The sequence below is a fragment of the Rhyacophila brunnea genome, unplaced genomic scaffold, assembly GCF_057557595.1.
Source record: "Rhyacophila brunnea isolate RB1 unplaced genomic scaffold, BYU_Rbru_1.0 scaffold_3, whole genome shotgun sequence".
In the NCBI taxonomy this organism is placed as follows: domain Eukaryota; kingdom Metazoa; phylum Arthropoda; class Insecta; order Trichoptera; family Rhyacophilidae; genus Rhyacophila; species Rhyacophila brunnea.
In genome coordinates, this window is record NW_028232965.1 from 16,443,406 (window position 1) to 16,462,742 (window position 19,337).

Genomic DNA, 19,337 nt, shown 5'->3' on the forward strand with positions numbered 1-19,337 from the left:
ACACTATACCAGTTTATTTTTGACATTTGACGTTTATTCGATGCATAGGTAATAAATATTAGTCTATGGGTAATAATTAATAATATACAATGGAATGCATGGTCTGATATTTGATTTGATGGTCCGCGGTTAATCACAGTTATTTGATTAATATATTTAATGCAGTGAAAGAATACATTCCTAGCGAACATGGAAAAAAGCATTGTTGAGTATTTTGCGGAGCAGGAACACTGCCGCTGCGGATATTGCAAGGAGCCAGACAAAAGTTACAGTCACGGTACCGTAAAATTATTTTATTAAACGTTTCGTTTGTATGATGAGAATTTTTAGTTTCCGTGCCAAACGATTCGATAAATTTAACGTATCAACTCCCATTGGTACCCTATCTATAAATGTATAACATTTTGAATAACTAGATTACATTTTTGGTTTGGTATTAATTTCTAATAATGGAATAAGTAATAACAATGGATTGAATTCAAAGTAATTCGTTACTAATATATTATATTATAGGTACTAGGGATTGCCATCGCGGACAGAATCTAAAGGTTTCACATTTAGAGACATTTTTTTTATTATGGTTGAATAGGTAGGGAAGAAGTTTTCTAGTTACTTAACTATTTTTAAAATTGGTAAATTCCTTTTAACGTCTGGAATATTCAATGGCACGTTTGATGGCAGTTCTACCGTATCGTTCATAATCTGCATTACTTGGTGCAAAAATTAAACAAATAAAATATTCATGTAAGTAATTACAGTCATTTGTACTCAACCAATATCGACATTGACTATCAACCAGCGGTATTACTTATAATTACGTTGACTATGGTCCAAAATCTTACAAAGGGTAAAAGTATTATTCGGTAGTTCTTTATAAAAAAATATACTTTTCACATTTTTGAAGCTGAGGTATTATGTTTTATTGTTAATGTAACTGAATTAACATAATTCGTGATATTAAATGAAATACCAGAATTATGGCAGTTTTTTGGAAAGTCGTTAAATCATTTGAATTTAAAGTATGATTATTTACAAATGATACAGTAGAACCTCAGTTATCCAGACTAATTGGGAATGAAGGTAGTCCTGGATAATCGAAAAAATAATTAAACATATATTTTACTTCCAGAAAAAACATTTTTAATGTTAATTTTGGAAAAATTCACCATTTTTACTCTTATTTTGTATTTTAAATTCTACTTTTTTCTTATCTTCATACAAATTAGTTATCAAAAATAAATCCGGATAATCGAGGATCAGATAACAGAGGTTCTACTGTATACTTACTTAGATCATAATGGGAACTCATATCATTTATGTATGTATTTCATTAAAGGATGCCAAATCAAGTAATATCATTAATTTAATTTTAAAGTTTGGCAATGTCCTCTGTATGATACCCAGAGAGAGTGGCTTCTTGAGGACTAAGTAAACAAAAGTACCAATTACCAATGGATCTTACGATATTTTTGGCTCGGCCGAATATTAATGTGTTCCAGTGTTTCTGAGGGAGTGTATAAATTGTTATTTTTTTTTGCGTAAATTTAAATTGTAATAATACATGATTGATTGTAATAACAATAACGTAAAACAAAATAAGTCTCAGATGAGACTTTGTAGCTTAATTAAAGAAAAATATATCTTAATTAAATGACTTCACTATCGTAGTATATTCTTGGGTTTTCACCGTGTCTCCTTCTTCCTTCTTTACTCGACGTTTCGGGTTCGTTGCAGAGGCCATTATCAAGAGATATGTTTTATGATGAAATGTAGTGTAGGTGTGTGAATGTAAACGTTGCTCTAAGAATGTCAAAAGGAATCCGATTATCTAAGAGCAAACGTTGCTCAGAGTAATCTGTCAATCATTACGACCGGGGATACCGGCTCGAATATTAGATTTTGCTGGTAGTGCCGGAAGCCATGACGTTTTTAACCGTAATCCATCATCCCTATTAATATTTTCAGGGTTTCTGTGGATTTCAATGGCCTCCTTTACCAATCGTGCAAAATATCCTTTATTCCGACCCAATATCTTGGTCTCAAAGTCAAATTTGTGCTCTGTATCCATCGAGTGCTCGGCAATTGCCGACATCGTGTAATGTTTAAGTCGGTATGCTCTCTCGTGTTCACTCACACGCTTCTTTACTGTTCTAGAAGTCTGGCCTATATACTTTTTTGGGCATCCACGACAGCTTAACTGGTATATACCTGCCGAGTCCAAAGGTTGTGAGTCCTTTACTGGTCTTAACATATTTCGGACCTTTGTCGATGTTGAGAATATTGTTTCAATATTATGTTTCCGAAGTATCCTGGAAATAGTATGGGTGGTGTTTTTGATATAAGGTAGATAGGCCCGGCCTTTGAACTGTATCTCTTCCTCCTGACTGACCGGGTTAAGGTTGATTTTGCTTCTGGTGGCTTTTTGGATCATATTGTGAGAATATCCGTTTGCTTGAAGAGCCTTTGATACTCCTTTTGACATTCTTAGAGCAACGTTTACATTCACACACCTACACTACATTTCATCATAAAACATATCTCTTGATAATGGCCTCTGCAACGAGCCCGAAACGTCGAGTAAAGAAGGAAGAAGGAGACACGGTGAAAACCCAAGAATATACTACGATAAAAAACAACCGTGAAAGCCTCAAACATTAAATGACTTCACTCTTGACTTTGTTATTTTTTTTCTTCAGGAATGTGGGCGCACTTACTAATGGTAGAGGACTATCAAAATCTTATTGACAGGGGGTGGAGACGTTCTGGAAAGTATTGCTATAAGCCCACAATGGATGTAACATGCTGCCCCCTTTACACGATTAGGTGGCCATTACATTATTTCTATTAAATGTTTTATTTCTTTATACTTTACTCTCACTTAACGGAGGCTCGTTTCTTGGAATAAAATATATATATTTCAATATATTATGGAATATTGATTTATGGACAACTTTTCGAGACCAAAAATTTCCATTAAATGTGACTTGGGCGTATTCTTATTCCATGGCACCGCAACTCAAATCGAGCATTCTTCAAAGTTCTGCAGCTGGCCTACTCCTGTGCAGGCTTTTTTTCAATCAATTTTGTTCTGTGTCGAGTAGTATACTGTCAGTTTCTTTTTATTTGATATATTGTCAAACTTACACAATAAGTTTTGGAAGTATTTTAATCAATTAATAAATATGCCTTTTTCCAGGAAAACCACTGCAATATTACGTATTTTGTGGTTGATTACTTTTATCTTAGTTACCCTGATCAGTGAACACTATTAGATATTTATATAATAGTTGTTTTATCATTTCAGGTGTGATATTTTGGAATTTAAACTATCCAAGTCACAGAAAAAACTTATGAAACGTTTCAATAAATATCTTTCGAATGATGTAATTAATGACGATTCGGTAATGGATAGTAAAACAGCTGATAAAAAGGAAGATCCTAAATCATCCGACGCTGGTCAATCACACACAGATGCCGAAATAAATGAAATCGATATGTTTGACACATTGAGAAATAAAAGTCACACAGTTATCGATGTACAAAATATTAAGACCAATCCCATTTCTGATGGAATGGCTCAGAAAGGTAAAACATTCATTCATCCAAATGAAGCTAAAAAAAGTGCCAATACTCTCTCTCCCTTTTTTCGTATATTATCGTAAACAAACATGTCTACCCCATTTTATTTCAGCCCAAAGCATTATCAATATATTCCAGTATTTCCTTTTTGGTTACCTTAAATCAACCATAATTTTGTGTACATCGACAGTGTTAACTAAACCAGTGAATAATGATTCCAAAATAACATATCGGAGTTGTAATTTTAATACATGGGATAATCTACCAAGTCTGCCAATTAAATATTGATATGATAATTTATTAATTATTGTACACGAAATATTTGCTTATTTAGAATGATTGGGTCTTTATGTCTGAGGTTTTTTTTTTTAAAGTTTATTGTGGGTTATTTTACTCTTTTTAGCACCTTCTCAACCTACTGCCAATAAATTGAAAGATGATTTAATATCCACCAAAGAAATTAATGAAGAATCAACCAATACAAAAGGTATTAATATTACATGAAGTATTATGAAATAGCATTGTGGTGGTGTTACACTTCATTATTTTATATTGTTTTTTATGTTTCATTTTTTATTTCAGTTAAAGGACCTGATCCAAATAAGCAACTGTGCAAAAAAGCTAAGCAGATAAGAATTGAAAGAAAACAGGAGAAAATGCGTTTAAAGGGAATGGAATTATCGTCTGTAAAAAAATCAGCGCAGATACCTGAAGGGAAATCAATTGAAGCTATCATAAATGACTTATCTGATTCTATTAAGAATAGATTGCAAGTATGCAATATTTTTTCAATATTTGGTTGATAAAATTTTAGATTTGATCTAAATTATTGGAAATTTTCTTTTACCTTTTTGTGTCCAGACATTGATAAAAATGTTATCTATAAAGACCTAAACATCTTAAATTATTACTGAAAATGAGGTTACATACTAAGAATTAAGTCGTCACTTAAATGCGCAAACAACAGTATGTCATACGTACATTATAACCAAACGTCAAAACAGGCTACCATTTCATGCGCCAACGTAGTAAAATATTTTTTTTTCAATGGCTGCCAATTTTGTAATTGACACTAAAAATACTTTAATATTAGTCCAAAGACTCACTCTAGTTTTAGTCCTCACTCTTTGTTGGCAACTAGATCTTTATGTTTCTTTAAGTAATTACATCTCGCCCTATCCAGGCTGGACGCGTTCGGCTGAGCGTTGAGCGGCGTGCGCAACTCAAACATATAACCGTGTGTAAAAAAGTTTGTAGACAATGTCTTTTTCAGGGCAGTTTGAAGGCTGCCCCCAGTCAGCTCCTTCACTTGGTCGCTCCAGCTCGCGAACACTGTTCCTCTCCTCCGTCTTACCTGTAGGTTTCCCAAAACTATCGGTCTATAAGTTATCTGGTCCGCGTCGAACAATATGTCCAAAAAACTACAGAATACGTCTCAAACAAATTATCGAGAGCAGTTCTTTTATTTGCAGTCTCTGAATGATTGACAGGTTCGACCTATGCTCTGTCCAAGAAATATGAAGCATTCGGCGCCAACACCACATTATATAATATAATATGTTGTAATTAATCATTTATTTTAAATTACAGATGAAATTGGTACGGACAAATCCCCCTAGTAAAGAGTGGGAAGCCACGGCATCTCAAACATACGACTTATATGTTTTATATCAAGTGGCTATACATGGAGATGATCCTAGTGAATGTACTTTCAGAAAATTTGAAAGATTTTTAGTTGAGAGCCCCTTAATGGTAAGTAATGATTCTGAACCTCGGAGCTAAAGTGTACTTGCAGAAACCAATATTTTCACTAAACGCAAGAAGGCTTTTTATTTTCCATTCGCTTATTAATATGAATATTGTTTTTCCAATAAAATCCAGTAAAGTATTAATTTTTTTACTTCACCTCGTGAAACCAAAGAGTATTTAAGATTATCTCGGAGTAAAACCGCTATTTATTAATTAGCAAAAATCGTGTACCATGTTTTAGATAGTCAGTAAAAATAATTGTACAAAAATCAAAAATATGAATTTTCTAAATTTATAATTTGCCGCTTTCACTCCTTTGGGCATGTTTGTGTGTATGTTTAAATAGCAAAAACTCTTACCAAATACATTGTTACGCCTCTAAAGTAGGTTTGAAAAACACAGCAGTATACCTGATTTATCTCTCTCATCATTAATAAATTTCATAATATTTATTTATGCCATTCAATAGAGCAAAAAACCTTGATGGCAACATACATGAAAATCTTAAAGGCAATTTTGTCTGAAATGACACTTTACTTCTGGTTTTAGAATCATTTACTGAATTATTTTTTCTATCAAATTTTATGCATCAATAATTGATGCAAATGAAATCATTGGCACGTAACTGTTTAAAATTTAACTTTGAATTCTAGGTTGAATACAGAGACAATGGACCACCAAGTGGATATGGTTCGTTTCATCAGCAGTATTGGTTAGACGGAAACTTGATTGCCGTTGGTGTAATAGACATTCTGCCAAAGTGTGTCTCTTCAGTGTACTTTTTCTATGATCCAAAGTATTCTCAGCTTACATTAGGTACATACGGTGCTCTCAGGTATGTGTTATTTTTACTATTAATAATAGTAAAAAATAAATATAGGATTATATAATATGTTGGCTGTCCTAAGTGGCGGACTGGCCTGGAAGAAATCCCGGTATGTCGAGTCCCAAATGCAATTTTTTTACTAAACATTTTTATAAAATATACAGTTTCTAATAGGGGGTGTTCATCCAAAATTTTCGAATGCGATTTTACGCCAGATATATAATACGCCCGTATAATTGCGTTCATCCAAATTTAGTACATAAGCATCTCGCCGAACCCGAACACCTAATGCCCCTCTACCATAAGTTTAGCGAAACCGATTGCTAAATTCGGCAGAGTCCATTTTTGACAGATCGCAACTGACAGCCCGCGTTTGTTGATAATTGTCATAGGTTCTTATTTTCTTCCGTATTTCATTATGATTCAGTGTATTATTTTGATTATTGTCTAATGGTACTATCTATTTTACAATTGATTCTATAATTGGTGCTTATTTTATTCAATCATGAATGCTTTATTTATAGGTAGTAAACTTTGCTTTCGTAGATAAAGCTAATCTACAATGCCGCAAATTTCGTAAAAGAGGCGACGCTTTCAAATTTAAGAGTCTCGTTAGTAAATACACATCAGACGCAGATTCATGAAATCAAATAAATACAAGTAATATAATATTTTGAACAACTCAATTCACATGATTATGCTGGAATCGATTTATGCATAATAATTATATGGTAGGTAGGTATACTATCACGATAACCATTTACTTTCATTTGTTTATATTGTAATGATTATTTATTCAATAACGTTTATTCGGCATTCGGATTATCCGGCCATAATGTAGTATTAATCGAAAAATAAAAGAAATAATATGAAAGTAAATATAATAGCGAGTTCAAAATATATGGACCACTAGGGATATCTAGCGGCAAAATGTGAGAAATTGTCATTTATTTGACAGTTAAGTGCCCATAGACATCAAAAACTGACCATAGAGAAAAAATATTTTTCTGTTTTAATATAAGGAATACTTGTTTCAAATAGGCGCGCATGTACAAACACCGTTATTTGAATAGAGCATAATGGAACACGGCGGCGCCCGTATATACAAATCCGAAGCTAAGTGGGTGAACACTTGACAAGTTTTATTACGGCAATAAACGGTTTCGGCGTAAGGTGAGACCGTCATAAACCATTCGGTTCGGCTTATTTCCATGGAAACCCTATAAATATGGTGTCACTGAAATTTGAAACTGTTGACCATCCATGATAATTCCTGATTTTTTGTCATTTTAATATTTTTATCACCGTTCGATCCATTCAATATTCAACAATAGGATCCATTCATTATCATGGTAACACTTGTTTTGACAAAATAGTTTTTTCATATTCATTGACTATATCACTATAATATTAAATATCGCTACCCAACCTAACTGACAAATTACTAATTGTTCAGGAGATTGTGCCAAAGGTTCCTTTATTTCATTATTTCTGATAGCAGCTATGTCGTTTTATCGACATTTTTTAAGTACATAATATGTCATAATATCGTGACAATGATTATAAATAATAATTTGAAACATTTCTAATAAGAAATTTTGAATATAAAGGCGACATGAAGAAACATTCATTTTAATGCAGATCAAGCCTGACTAAAAAAAATTGACTTAGTTCAGTTCATCATTACGGAAATGGTTTAATAAAAGTAATTTTCAATTTCACAAGCTATCTTTCATCACAGCATATAGGACTGTGGTCGCCAACTTTTTTTGAGACAATTCCAGTACAAGACTCAATTTGGGTTAAAATAACACTTACTCTAATTCTGCATAGTGAATTATAATTATGTAGATACAGTGAATCCCATACATTTTTGAAGGGACTGACAAAAAAACGTAAATTATATATTATGTATTGAAAATTTTTACAAAACAAATTAATTTTTTTATTAAAAAATCATACAAATTGGTTTGGAGCTAGGGGCGGCAGGTTATATGAAAGTATGGTGAAGCAGACTGGTATGGTGAAAAAGTATGGTGAGGCGGGCTGGTAATCAAGTTGCAGCCAAATTTCCATGTTAACATTATATTTTATTGGTACGTTATAATGACCAATGTAAATCCTCCGTGATGCCCTGCATTTTTTTAATCGTGTCGCTATTTCTCATAAGTTGTCGGCTGTTGTTGGCCTGCTTCATTCAGTTGTATGAGAAAGCCGATTTGTTGCCCCTCTTTTTATTTAATACCTCTATGGTTTGGAGCATATTATGTCAACGTGTTCTTTCACCTTTTTGAGAATGTTCCTTTTCTCTTGAACTGACAATGCTTTTCTTTGCTGAGGCGTTGTTTGAATGGGTGTAAAAAAACATCAACAAAAAACTTGTACAATCATGTTGTATTATAACGTTGGTCTTGGGCATATCAGGCGTGTCTATAAGTAAAAACACACACTTGTGTCTAGAATTCGTTTTAATGATTGCTATGCATTGAACTGAATGTAGTCAAATAAATAGGATGTTTAATTAAAAATAAATTTTGACTATTTCAGATGTAAATTATTGCTGGAAATATAAATTTAAAACTGGGAATTAAATTATATTAAAATTTATTTATTTATTTTAGGGTTAACTGAAGAGAAAATTTCCTGGCTAATAATATCATTTACATTTACCAATTAAGCATGTGAAATAATTGTCTTCATAAATAACTTATCAAATATCACATTCATTTCAGGGAAGTGGCATTTACAAGACATTTGAACTCCCTGGTCCCTCAACTTAAATATTATTACATGGGCTACTACATTCATTCTTGCCCTAAAATGAGATATAAAGGAAACTATTATCCATCATATCTGTTATGCCCAGAAACATACACATGGCACACTATTGAGGGGTGCAGGAATACATTAGAAAAACAACCCTACGCTAGATTAAATCCTGACATTGATGCAATCGATACTAATAGTTGTGAAATAAAAGACTTAGATGAAGCGTGCATTCTACTTGGCAATACTTACATGAAATATAATGTATTCAAATTGCATGGTGCTAGGGAGTCAGCCAAAAGTCGGAAAAAACAATCGAATGGTAGTATGGACGAAGATGTCATGCTTCAATATGCAAACCTCGTCGGGAAAATATGTTCTCACAGTATGCTTTTAGTCAAAGTCTAACTGTATTAAAAATCTTTAAGTTACCTTATTGTATTCATTCATTCTTGTTTTAGTGTTCTCAAAAAGAGTTATATCTTTGATTTTATGTTTTAATGAATTTTAATATATGGATATGTAATGTGTTATAAAGTTGATCACGTCTCAGATTCATCCCTGTATTATAATATAACTTATATGACATTTATAATAATATAATACTTGCGATTCTTTAACAGTATGGAGGTAAAAACATATTATTTTTGCAGATATTTTGAAAGTATTTGTAACAAAGATTTTAAAATTCCTCAGATTTATCACATTAATGATAATATTTGTGTGCATGTATTTGTGTTCCATGATTTTTATTTAAGTATTAATGCTTGTAAAAAAAGAATTGCTATTTCCACAGGTATTTAGGTAGGAGGTATATCGTTGAACTGTTAAAAACTACTGTATATGCTCAAAAATGTAGATAGACTTCATTTTTTTTTGCAAGTCTGAATAATTTGATTTATCTGAATAGCAGGTAGTGGGGGACTCGTTATCATTGAGTGTTTGTAATAGCTCCGATACCATGACCTACATACATTCTAGGTCTTATTATAATAAGACGTGAAATCGGAGGTTTCAATTATTAATTATATTATTTTTATTTTGGTGGTTTTACTGAAATCGTAGTTTTTAACAGTTCAACAATGATATATTATTTTTATGTATAAAATACATTCACAAGAAGAAAATAAATACTATTAATTGCTTTTTAAGATCTGTTTTATTCATGGCCTTAAGTTTTGCCATTCACATGTTTATTTCCCCCAAAATAATATTAAGAAAATATAACATTAGTATATTAGTCGATGGCTATAACTTATTAGTTAAACAAAATCATTTTTCATAAACATCCAATGTAAAATCAACCTACCAATGTCAGTATTAATTTTAATTAAATTGCATAATAAACATTGATGGAATGACAATTTTATTCAGGTTATTTGGAAATATAACAGTTTAAAATAAAATGGCATTGAGATTCAAATCCTATATTTTTTTATAAATGCCTTTAAAAAAGAATCATTCCTTTAATTTTATTTAACACTTCATTCGTAGATACATAAATTTTAAAATTAAATACCTAAATATGAATTTACATAGTAGATTTTTTAAATGTCATAAGTTAGAAATTTTTGCCATTCTATTGCATATTATACAAACATCATGGGGACATGCAGTAGGTTTGCAGAATAAAATAAATTATTAATACAATGCAACCTTCATTACCTGCAGAAATTGGGAATGAACTTATAGCGCCTGTACACGTGCATGGATTTACTTGCAGCAATAGTGTGTATTTTAGACTATCGCGATAATAACTGTTTACACGTAAACATGCCGACTGTCTCACCAATCTCATTCTTCAATAGTAAGCGAGATGCGATGTTGTCATCTTATAGTACTATTTGACAGGTCGTGAAAATCGATTAACCTCATAATGAGTCTGCACAGTGTAGTTAGTTTTTTTACCGGCAGGTCCGCCACTATCGTTCTACTGCGCAGCCGCAGATATAGAACAAACTATTGCGTGAATATTTAGAAGCTTCCAAACTTTTTTGATTCATGCATGCAATCTCGCAGCTGCAGAATAATACATGTTTACAAATACATTTTCTTGTTATGGCCGCAATAATAAGTACTGCCAGTAAATCCATGCACGTGTAAACGGGTCTCGATAATGAGAATTCTGAATAATTGAAAAGACAATATCTTATTTATTTTCGGAATAAACATTTCATTGACAGTTTTATCAAGCATATATGCCTTTTTCTGATGCCCATATGAAATCATAATAAAATCCTGATAATTGAGGTTTGAATGTATTTACTATTATGACATGAGAATATACTAAAATGATACCCGTAAAAAATCATATACAGTAGACTCCCGATTATCCAGGCTAATGGTGGGGAGATGCGGCACAGATAAACGAAAAACAATGATAATCCGAACTATGGTTTTTTCTTTTAAAAATACTACATATGTATTATACATTTCTAAAGCAGACAATTATTTTAACATGTTTATACTCATTATTTGTTAAGAAAATCTGCGATTTTGGGTTTGCAGGAATCTTTTAATGATTTTCTAATATCAGTTCGAATTTTTCTAAGAGCTTATTCTTTAGTTGTATACATCATGTCATGCATGGATAATCGAGAGTTTACTGTAACTATATTATCAGAATAAATCTCTTAATTCATGTTGATATCCTTACTTATTTAAATAAATTTATTTTTCAGTGATATGAATACCTATTATATCAATAAATAAAATATTTTTGTTGTTTTTCATAGTACATACTTATCAAATTTAAAATAGTTCCTATTCTTAAAAAAATAATATCACGGTCGCATAAAGATTTTCACTTTATCCTGACATCTGTTCACAATATTTGTAAGCACGCATCGTTACTTTTAAACATTATCTTTATTTCCCGGTGCACTTTCTTCAAGCGGTGCGACACGTGGTAATGTTTCGTCGGGAACAGTCTCTGGTTTGACTTCCTCATTTTTTACATTCCACGGTTGTGTTACTCCAGTTCCAAAAATTATGAAGAAAATCCCGCATGCGATGTAAGCTGCCGCTCCAATTAAGAATATTATTCTCCACTCGGCTAGACCATTCTGAAAAATAAATAATATTTAAACTGTATAATACATTGCTTATGTTGAAATTGAAAACTTTAATGACATCATTATGATGCACTGTCTTTTCTCATCCTAAAAATCAACATTTCATATTTATATAAAATATATTAATATAAATGTATTATCGTATACATTGTCGTTTTAAATTGAAAATAAAGCTATATTTTAGTACATGAGATGTCAGTAGTTATACCACTTAAATTTTTTTTTCAGTACATGCAGTATTGTTAAATAACTTTATATAGTATTCACTAGACTTCCCATTAGGTACAACATCTTAGGATCCGTAATTTATGATGAGAAAAGACAGGGCATCGCAATGACATGATTATTCAAACTTAACTCATAAAGATAACACAAATTCTTTATTTACAACCTTTATGCCACGTCAGATGGGGCTTTAATTATTATATGCCATAAATAAAATGTCAACATAAATCCTTCACCATAAACTTGTATCAAATCGTGTTTGTTTATTTAATTACATTAACAATTCTAGTAATGATAACAATATTTATTAATTACTCTTGAAAATTTGATGTATAAATTTATGAATATTCTCAGTTAGTTAATCAAAATAGTCTTATTGATTCGTGAATGAGCTAGATAGTGTTGTGTCAAATATTTAGTATGTGATTATTAATACTACACTTACATTGTCCCTCGTAAAATATGCCGTGATAGCCGGGGTAATAAACCCTGTAGTTCCACCGATACAGTTGGCTATGCCGTATAGCGTTCCCGCATAGTTTGGTGCCAGATCTTGGTGATTCTGGAGATTGGTAATGGTTGCAGCACCATTAATACCAAGAGAGGCTGTTATAATTATAACACTTAACAGAGGATTGCACCCTATGAATGTTAGAATTATGAGTAGTATTCCAGGTATAAAATGAGCTGAAAAAATATAAATAATACTTTAAAATGTTGTTTTACAAATAACAATGTATCATTTTAATGGGGATAAATGTTCTTCTTTGTTAATTGTTCATAAAAGAGTTCTTGCCTCGTTACTCTTTATCCTATATGCAGCGTTGAAATAAAAGATGTGCAAGAAGAGTAGCTGCCCAAATTGGAGTACAGAAATAAAGGTTTGTTGAGTGTCCAAAAATGAATAACAACCTATTTTCTCATGTCAGGAACCAGTGACAATTTAGTATTCAGAACCATTAGTTTACGTAGATAACAGTAGTAGGTTCGGCTGAATGCGAGCTTAGAAAATTAAAATTAATTTAGAATTCAGATCAATGAAACAAGAGTATTTATCAGAATTAGGTATTTACCTATTATTTAATAGTAAAATGGTTTTATTATTATGTAAATGAACCCATCAATAACACTCACTACTTATATTATAATGCAATCTAGATAAAAATGAATATTTCTATGGGTAAATCAACTAAATTGGTCATATAATAAATATTCACAGCTAAAATATTAAGTGTTCAAAATGAAATAAGTAAATAATTAGAAAAAAATTAATATACTTACAGAATACAACAAATAATTTTCGTATTGTTGTCACAGAAAAAACTCCTCTCCTTCTAATGGCATCACCGATGGCTCCGAAGGCGAAGCCCATCAGCATCCGACTCATATAAGGAAGGCCGGAAAGAACTCCAGCTTGGGAGATATCGAATCCTAGCACTTGAGCTATAAACTTGGGGGCGGCCGTTAACAGAAAGTATAGACCCCACATGTTTCCAAAATGAAGGATGATGAACGACCAGAAAGGGAGGGAAAATAATAATTTCTTGAACGGCGGAAGTGCCTGGAATAAAAAAACGCAAAATAGAATTTATGTACTACCTGTATCAGCTTATTAATTACATTATTTTTAAAGCACGTGCAAATGAACCCCAAGCAGCCACTGTAAAGGCGGGTAGAGTATACTCACTACGGCACGGGCCGGCCCCACTTGACCGCAGAAAACAGGGCGTTTGTAATTGATTGCAGTCCACGTGCGTCGGTTTTTAGGTACCTACATATCACAATACTGTTTATGTTATTATGTATTCAGCTTTGCTTACAGTACACTCTCAGTAATCCGCCACCCCAAAAACCAGACAAGTGTCCAATTAGTAAAAACGGCGGATTATAGTGCAAAATACAAAATAATATGGTAAAAATTAAAACAGGTAAGTACCTACATATTTTGTAAAAATAGTTTTTATTGAGAAATTTGTACTAGCAACTATGTAATGGTTTTCTCTACAATCAAAATCAAGTAAGTATTTATTAAATTATACATATTAAATAAGCGAAATTTAATCCTACATGTATTAAACCACGGGCTGCCAACCAATATTGTACATTTTAGCAATGTCAAATGAGTAAAATTTCCAATTTTTGTTTTAAAGTTAATGTGTCATGTTTACGCTTTCGAGAAGACTCCATTTTGTTAACTTATTCAAACAAAGAACGTGGGCAGAAGAGACGAATGGAAACACATTTGTTAGTTGTTAGAAATACACAGCGAACTAACCTATGGGACTAACTGAAAGAAATCGATAATATTATTGACTCAGGTTAAATTTAATGGCCAACGGAACTGGGCTAGACGGCGGACAGCTCATAAGAGTCGTAAGTCATAATATTGGCACGTGGCGGACAGCCCATAAATCATAATATATTGGCATGCGGCGGACTACTGAATTTGACATACGCATAACGGCGGATTATAGAACTTGATTTTGTGCTTTCAACTAGTAAAAATAGCGGCGGATTATAGTAGTTGTAGGATAAGCGAGCGGCGGATTACTAAGAGTGTACTGTATTTTTTAAATTCAAGCAACAAATTTGACCATTTTTATTTGCAATTCATTTAAGGTCAACAAATACTCAGCCTATCAAGGGCAGGCACCTAGCGAAAAAATTCAAATTTTCTCAAACTACTAGCTTTATATTTTCGTGTCTGGAAATTCGTACGTATGCAGTTCGCCGTATCACACTTCACCGTGAAATGTTCTATCGGAAATATATGGTCGTATATTAAAGACTTGGGTCGTATAGTAGGTACTGAGATAAAATTCATGTCTAAATAAAACACGGTTCTTGTCGGTTAACAGGAAGCCAGCGGCAAACAAATTTTGAAAATAGCCGATATACTGGATTATTTTGTTAGGTTAGGTTAGGATCAAATAAAATTGGAACATTATTGTCTGCAATGCATTATGAACAACGCGTAATTTTTTTACATCTCGGTGCTATAGAGATGACCGTACAGTTATCTCTTTCGCTCAAGCTAAAGCTCACGGCGAACTGTGCTATGGTGAAATGTAATATGTACAATTTACATGTAACCTTATATTTTTCCGATATGTGCCTCTAGCAGACTGAGCATTTGCCTTAACCACTTTTTGGGATGATTGTAAGGGGGCAAAATAATATTAGATACAGATACACCATGAAACATCATGATTTAGTTGAATAAGCCAAGAATTGAATTAATTCCACTCTAATGATATATTTTATACTGCAACAGAATATTTATATCAATAGAAAAAGTAACAATAGTAGGGATTGCAATACCGAATGAAAATATCAATACCGGTTTTTCGGTATTTCTTATTGAATACAGTTATTCTTGAAAACATAAGTACTTATCAGTAAATATGGCTATACAATCTCTTTAAAAACATTATTTTAAAGAAAAAAACCTACCTACCTGCATTTATTATAGTGACATTTTAAAGTCACAATATTGTAGAATTGGTGAGTATTACAGATAATTTGAATAGATTGATAATTTCAACTAAATCCCTGCAAAAAGCTGCAGGAAAAGCTTATTCATTTAAACATTTGTACAATCATCAATAATATTATTATAGAATAATAAATTGTACATTTGTTACGGATGTTTTTTATTTCGAAATAATATCAGTAGGTATGTAAATTTATCGAAACAATTTTATAAATGGGTATATTTAATGAATTGTGTTTTATTGTTTTTTTACATATTATGTTGGATTCAGTCAATATTTTGCATTTTATCAGCACATAACTTATACACCTAATTTTGAATAAGAAATACAGTACACACTAATGAAGAAATAACATTAAATTCATCGTCAAAACGTAAACGAGTGTGGTTTCTTAATACCGAAAATTTCGGTATTTTGGGTTTTTAAAACCGGTATTTCGGTATTGATAAATACTGTAATACCGGTATTGCAATCCCTAAACAATATGTATGTACTCAACATCACGGCCCTCATAGTCCAGTGCATAAGGCATTGGTCTTTTATCCAGAGGCTCCGGGTTCAATTCTCGATTGAGTAACAATATATTTATGTGATTTTCTCAAAGCCTGGATGTTTGTGATTGTTTCTCTTCTATTACTAATTATTTTACTATTGTCATTGGGCCTCATGGTCTGTTTATACTTATAGTGTTAAAACAATTAATAATCATTATCGTATCAGAAGAAATTTAGAAATATTTTTTATATTGCATGAAGGTAGCAGTGGCGAAGGGTGGAGGTAGGCTGTTAACTCATTCACTGCATACCAGTTAATTAACATGCTAATAGTATCTAATGGCAACACACCAATTGCGTTGTCAGTACTAAATGAGTTAAGATCCGACTAAATAATGCACACTAAACATTTTCTGTCATAAGTATTTTTGCAGAGTGTTTGTTAGTTTTTAAAATTCATTTAACCCTGCGTAACAAAGCCATAATTAATAGTAAAAAAATATTCGTATATCTATAAAATATCTAAACTTATGTACGATTTAATGGCAAGAATAACATTTTTTATCTATTATGGTTTGTTTAGGCAGGGCTTAATTAATTTAAAAGAACTAACCACCGCCATCTGTAATATTATGTACCTAGTCTTAAATCAATGAAAACAAATAAGTAGGTATGACTGAAAAGGTGTGCAGTATTTTTGTTGGATCGCCCATAGAATACCTGAACTATTATGGTTTGGTTTAGGCATGGTTTAATTTAATCTTAAAAACCAACCAGCACCATCTGCAATTTGTATGCTTAGTTCAATGAAAACAAATAAGTATTACTGCAAAGTTTGGTGTGCACTATTTATGAGCCTACCTCCACTCTCGCCACTGCAAGGTAGTAAACATCCTGTCAAATTTTATTTTAGGTTTTTTTCTCACGTGTAGGTTTCTGAAGTCAAAATGTTCTATATTCTTACAATCCTGTGTACATTCAGTCTCGAATAAAATTTAAAATAAAAGCAAAGTGTAAACCTTTTTCTTATTGACAGAGTTGCCAATACAGTCCATGATATATGCCTTTTCCTTTTCATTTATCCTGGGATGATCCAGTGGCGTATTTGAAACTAGTGAAAACCATAAGACAGACCAGGCCAGCATTATCAGTCCGGGAATATAGAAGGCCCACCGCCAGCCCATAGAAGATATTATGACGCCGCACAGGGACCACGTGATTACAGTTCCAAATGTCCCGCCCATCAAGGCGCCGATGAACTTGCCTTTCTCTTCTGGAGGGGCCCAATTCGCCACAAGACTGTGAAGCGATGGGTACAAGACGCCCTGCAAAATAAAGAAATCATTGACCAGTTTAATTAACAAAAACTTTGTTAACAAGATGTTCACATGAGTGAAAAAATATATTCACAACCAATGAATTTATTTCGAAAGTGCAAAAACGATGATTAGGTATATCTTTTGAAATCATTCTACAGTGGCACCATGGGTACGGCAAAAGCGTTTCGCAGTTGTATTCGTATTGTTTTCTAACATAAAAAACAGACATCGTGGACAACAATACAGATACAATTACGAATGGCTTTTGCCGTACCTTCTCATGTAAGGTACCAATGTAGAATGATTCCAGAGTACAATATTATATAAATCTTTCCCTTCGTATTGATCGTGGTTAACACAACCGCGGTAAACCGAGAGTCAAATGAATAATAAAATGGTATTCAATAAACTTATTACATAGGTATATTATGAATAGGGCCTGGATTTGTGTGCAACAAAAAACATGGTTATATGCATGCACGTATGCACTTAAAATCAATAAAATATGCACTAAAACCGAAGAAATATGCAGTTAAAAATTGACATTTTTTGTGGGAAAAAATTGTAAATACCCACTTTACCCAATATTACTGACAAAAAATCGAATAACTAGTTAATAATTTTTCAACATAAGACGATATCAGAACAAAAAACACAAACAAAGAATATAAAGTTAATCAATTACAATTTTAAAAATAGTTTTTTTCACAAGTATAGGTAAATCGTTTTACAGTGGCACCATGGTTACGGCAAATGCGGCTTGCAGTTGTAGTGGTATTGTTTGCTAGCATTGAAACAGGCATTGTCTTAAGCAATTCAATACACGCGCGAATCGCCTATGGTCCCACTGTAGAATGATTTACCTATACCTACAAATAATTGAATAGTAAATGCAATGTAAACCAAACATAACTTAAAAAACAAAAACGACACACTTAACTATTCATAAATACTATTTTCTGTTTTTTGCCCGAAAACATTATTTTTTTCAATATTATGCTCAGGCATTAAATTTTTCCGCATAGGTATTTGTCAGTATTTTATTAATATGCGGAAAACTACCTCTTAACGTCCAGTTGGGCAAACTTTAAATAATAGTGCCCGAGTTGACTTCACTTTTCCACTGATAAATCCACAGATAGGAGATGGCATTAAAAATGCAAGTGCATCTAAACTATCTTCCTTCCTAACTTAGTTATATTTCGATAAAATAATTTAAAAAAACTAAAATTATACATTCAAAAGCTCTAAAATATGCATTTATTTATGAAATATGCACTAATGTCTCAAATATGCTCTAACGTCTCAAATATGCATTTATATGCACAATAAAATTTTATTTTTGGATTCTGTGTCATTCAAAACAGATTTCTGTGCAACTCTCATAGCTGTGCATACACCCTAACAAAACATGCACTAGCATATAAATCCGGGCCCTAATTATGAATTAGTATTATTCAATGTATAGGGAACTTTCAAAGGAAAATGAGATTCAAAATTGAATTATTATGAAATCTCAGCATGATGTACCTACCCCAAGAGCTCCAAGTATAAATCGGAAAGCCAAAAGGACTCCGTGGTGAAGGTCGGCCCCTAACGGGCAAAGAAGCGTGAATATTCCGGACAAAAGGGCGCTCCACCCGACCACCACGCGGGGGCCCCATCGGTCTGCAAACATTCCACCAGGAAGAGATGTTATGATGTACCCCCAAAAATAGGAACCCAGAATGAATCCTTGCACACTCGGAGTCCAGTCATACTTTGTGCTTTTCTGAAATAAATAAATTAAAGTTGCATTTTATTCACAAAGA

At 32.4% G+C, this 19,337-nt stretch overlaps 2 protein-coding genes across 3 annotated transcripts in view; one reads left to right on the forward strand and one right to left on the reverse strand.

The window, feature by feature from the left end:
• Ate1 (arginyltransferase 1) lies at positions 1 to 10,071 on the forward strand. The gene is made up of 8 exons (XM_085952309.1): positions 1 to 277; positions 2,697 to 2,823; positions 3,305 to 3,585; positions 3,983 to 4,066; positions 4,162 to 4,352; positions 5,170 to 5,331; positions 5,982 to 6,163; positions 8,887 to 10,071. The coding sequence occupies exons 1-8, from the start codon at positions 190 to 192 to the stop codon at positions 9,326 to 9,328; spliced, it is 1,557 nt and encodes a 518-aa protein (XP_085808435.1). The 5' UTR covers positions 1 to 189; the 3' UTR covers positions 9,329 to 10,071.
• LOC147067964 (sialin) overlaps positions 10,070 to 19,337 on the reverse strand; it is a 24,163-nt gene continuing 14,895 nt past the window's right edge. For both annotated transcript variants that reach the window (XM_085952311.1, XM_085952310.1), the window contains exons 4-8: positions 19,061 to 19,297; positions 17,227 to 17,532; positions 13,501 to 13,780; positions 12,665 to 12,906; positions 10,070 to 11,985 (exon numbers count right to left, since the gene is read on the reverse strand). In XM_085952311.1, coding sequence (XP_085808437.1) covers positions 11,776 to 11,985; positions 12,665 to 12,906; positions 13,501 to 13,780; positions 17,227 to 17,532; positions 19,061 to 19,297 — 1,275 coding nt within the window. In that variant the 3' untranslated portion in view covers positions 10,070 to 11,775. The remainder of the gene's footprint in view (positions 11,986 to 12,664; positions 12,907 to 13,500; positions 13,781 to 17,226; positions 17,533 to 19,060; positions 19,298 to 19,337) is intronic.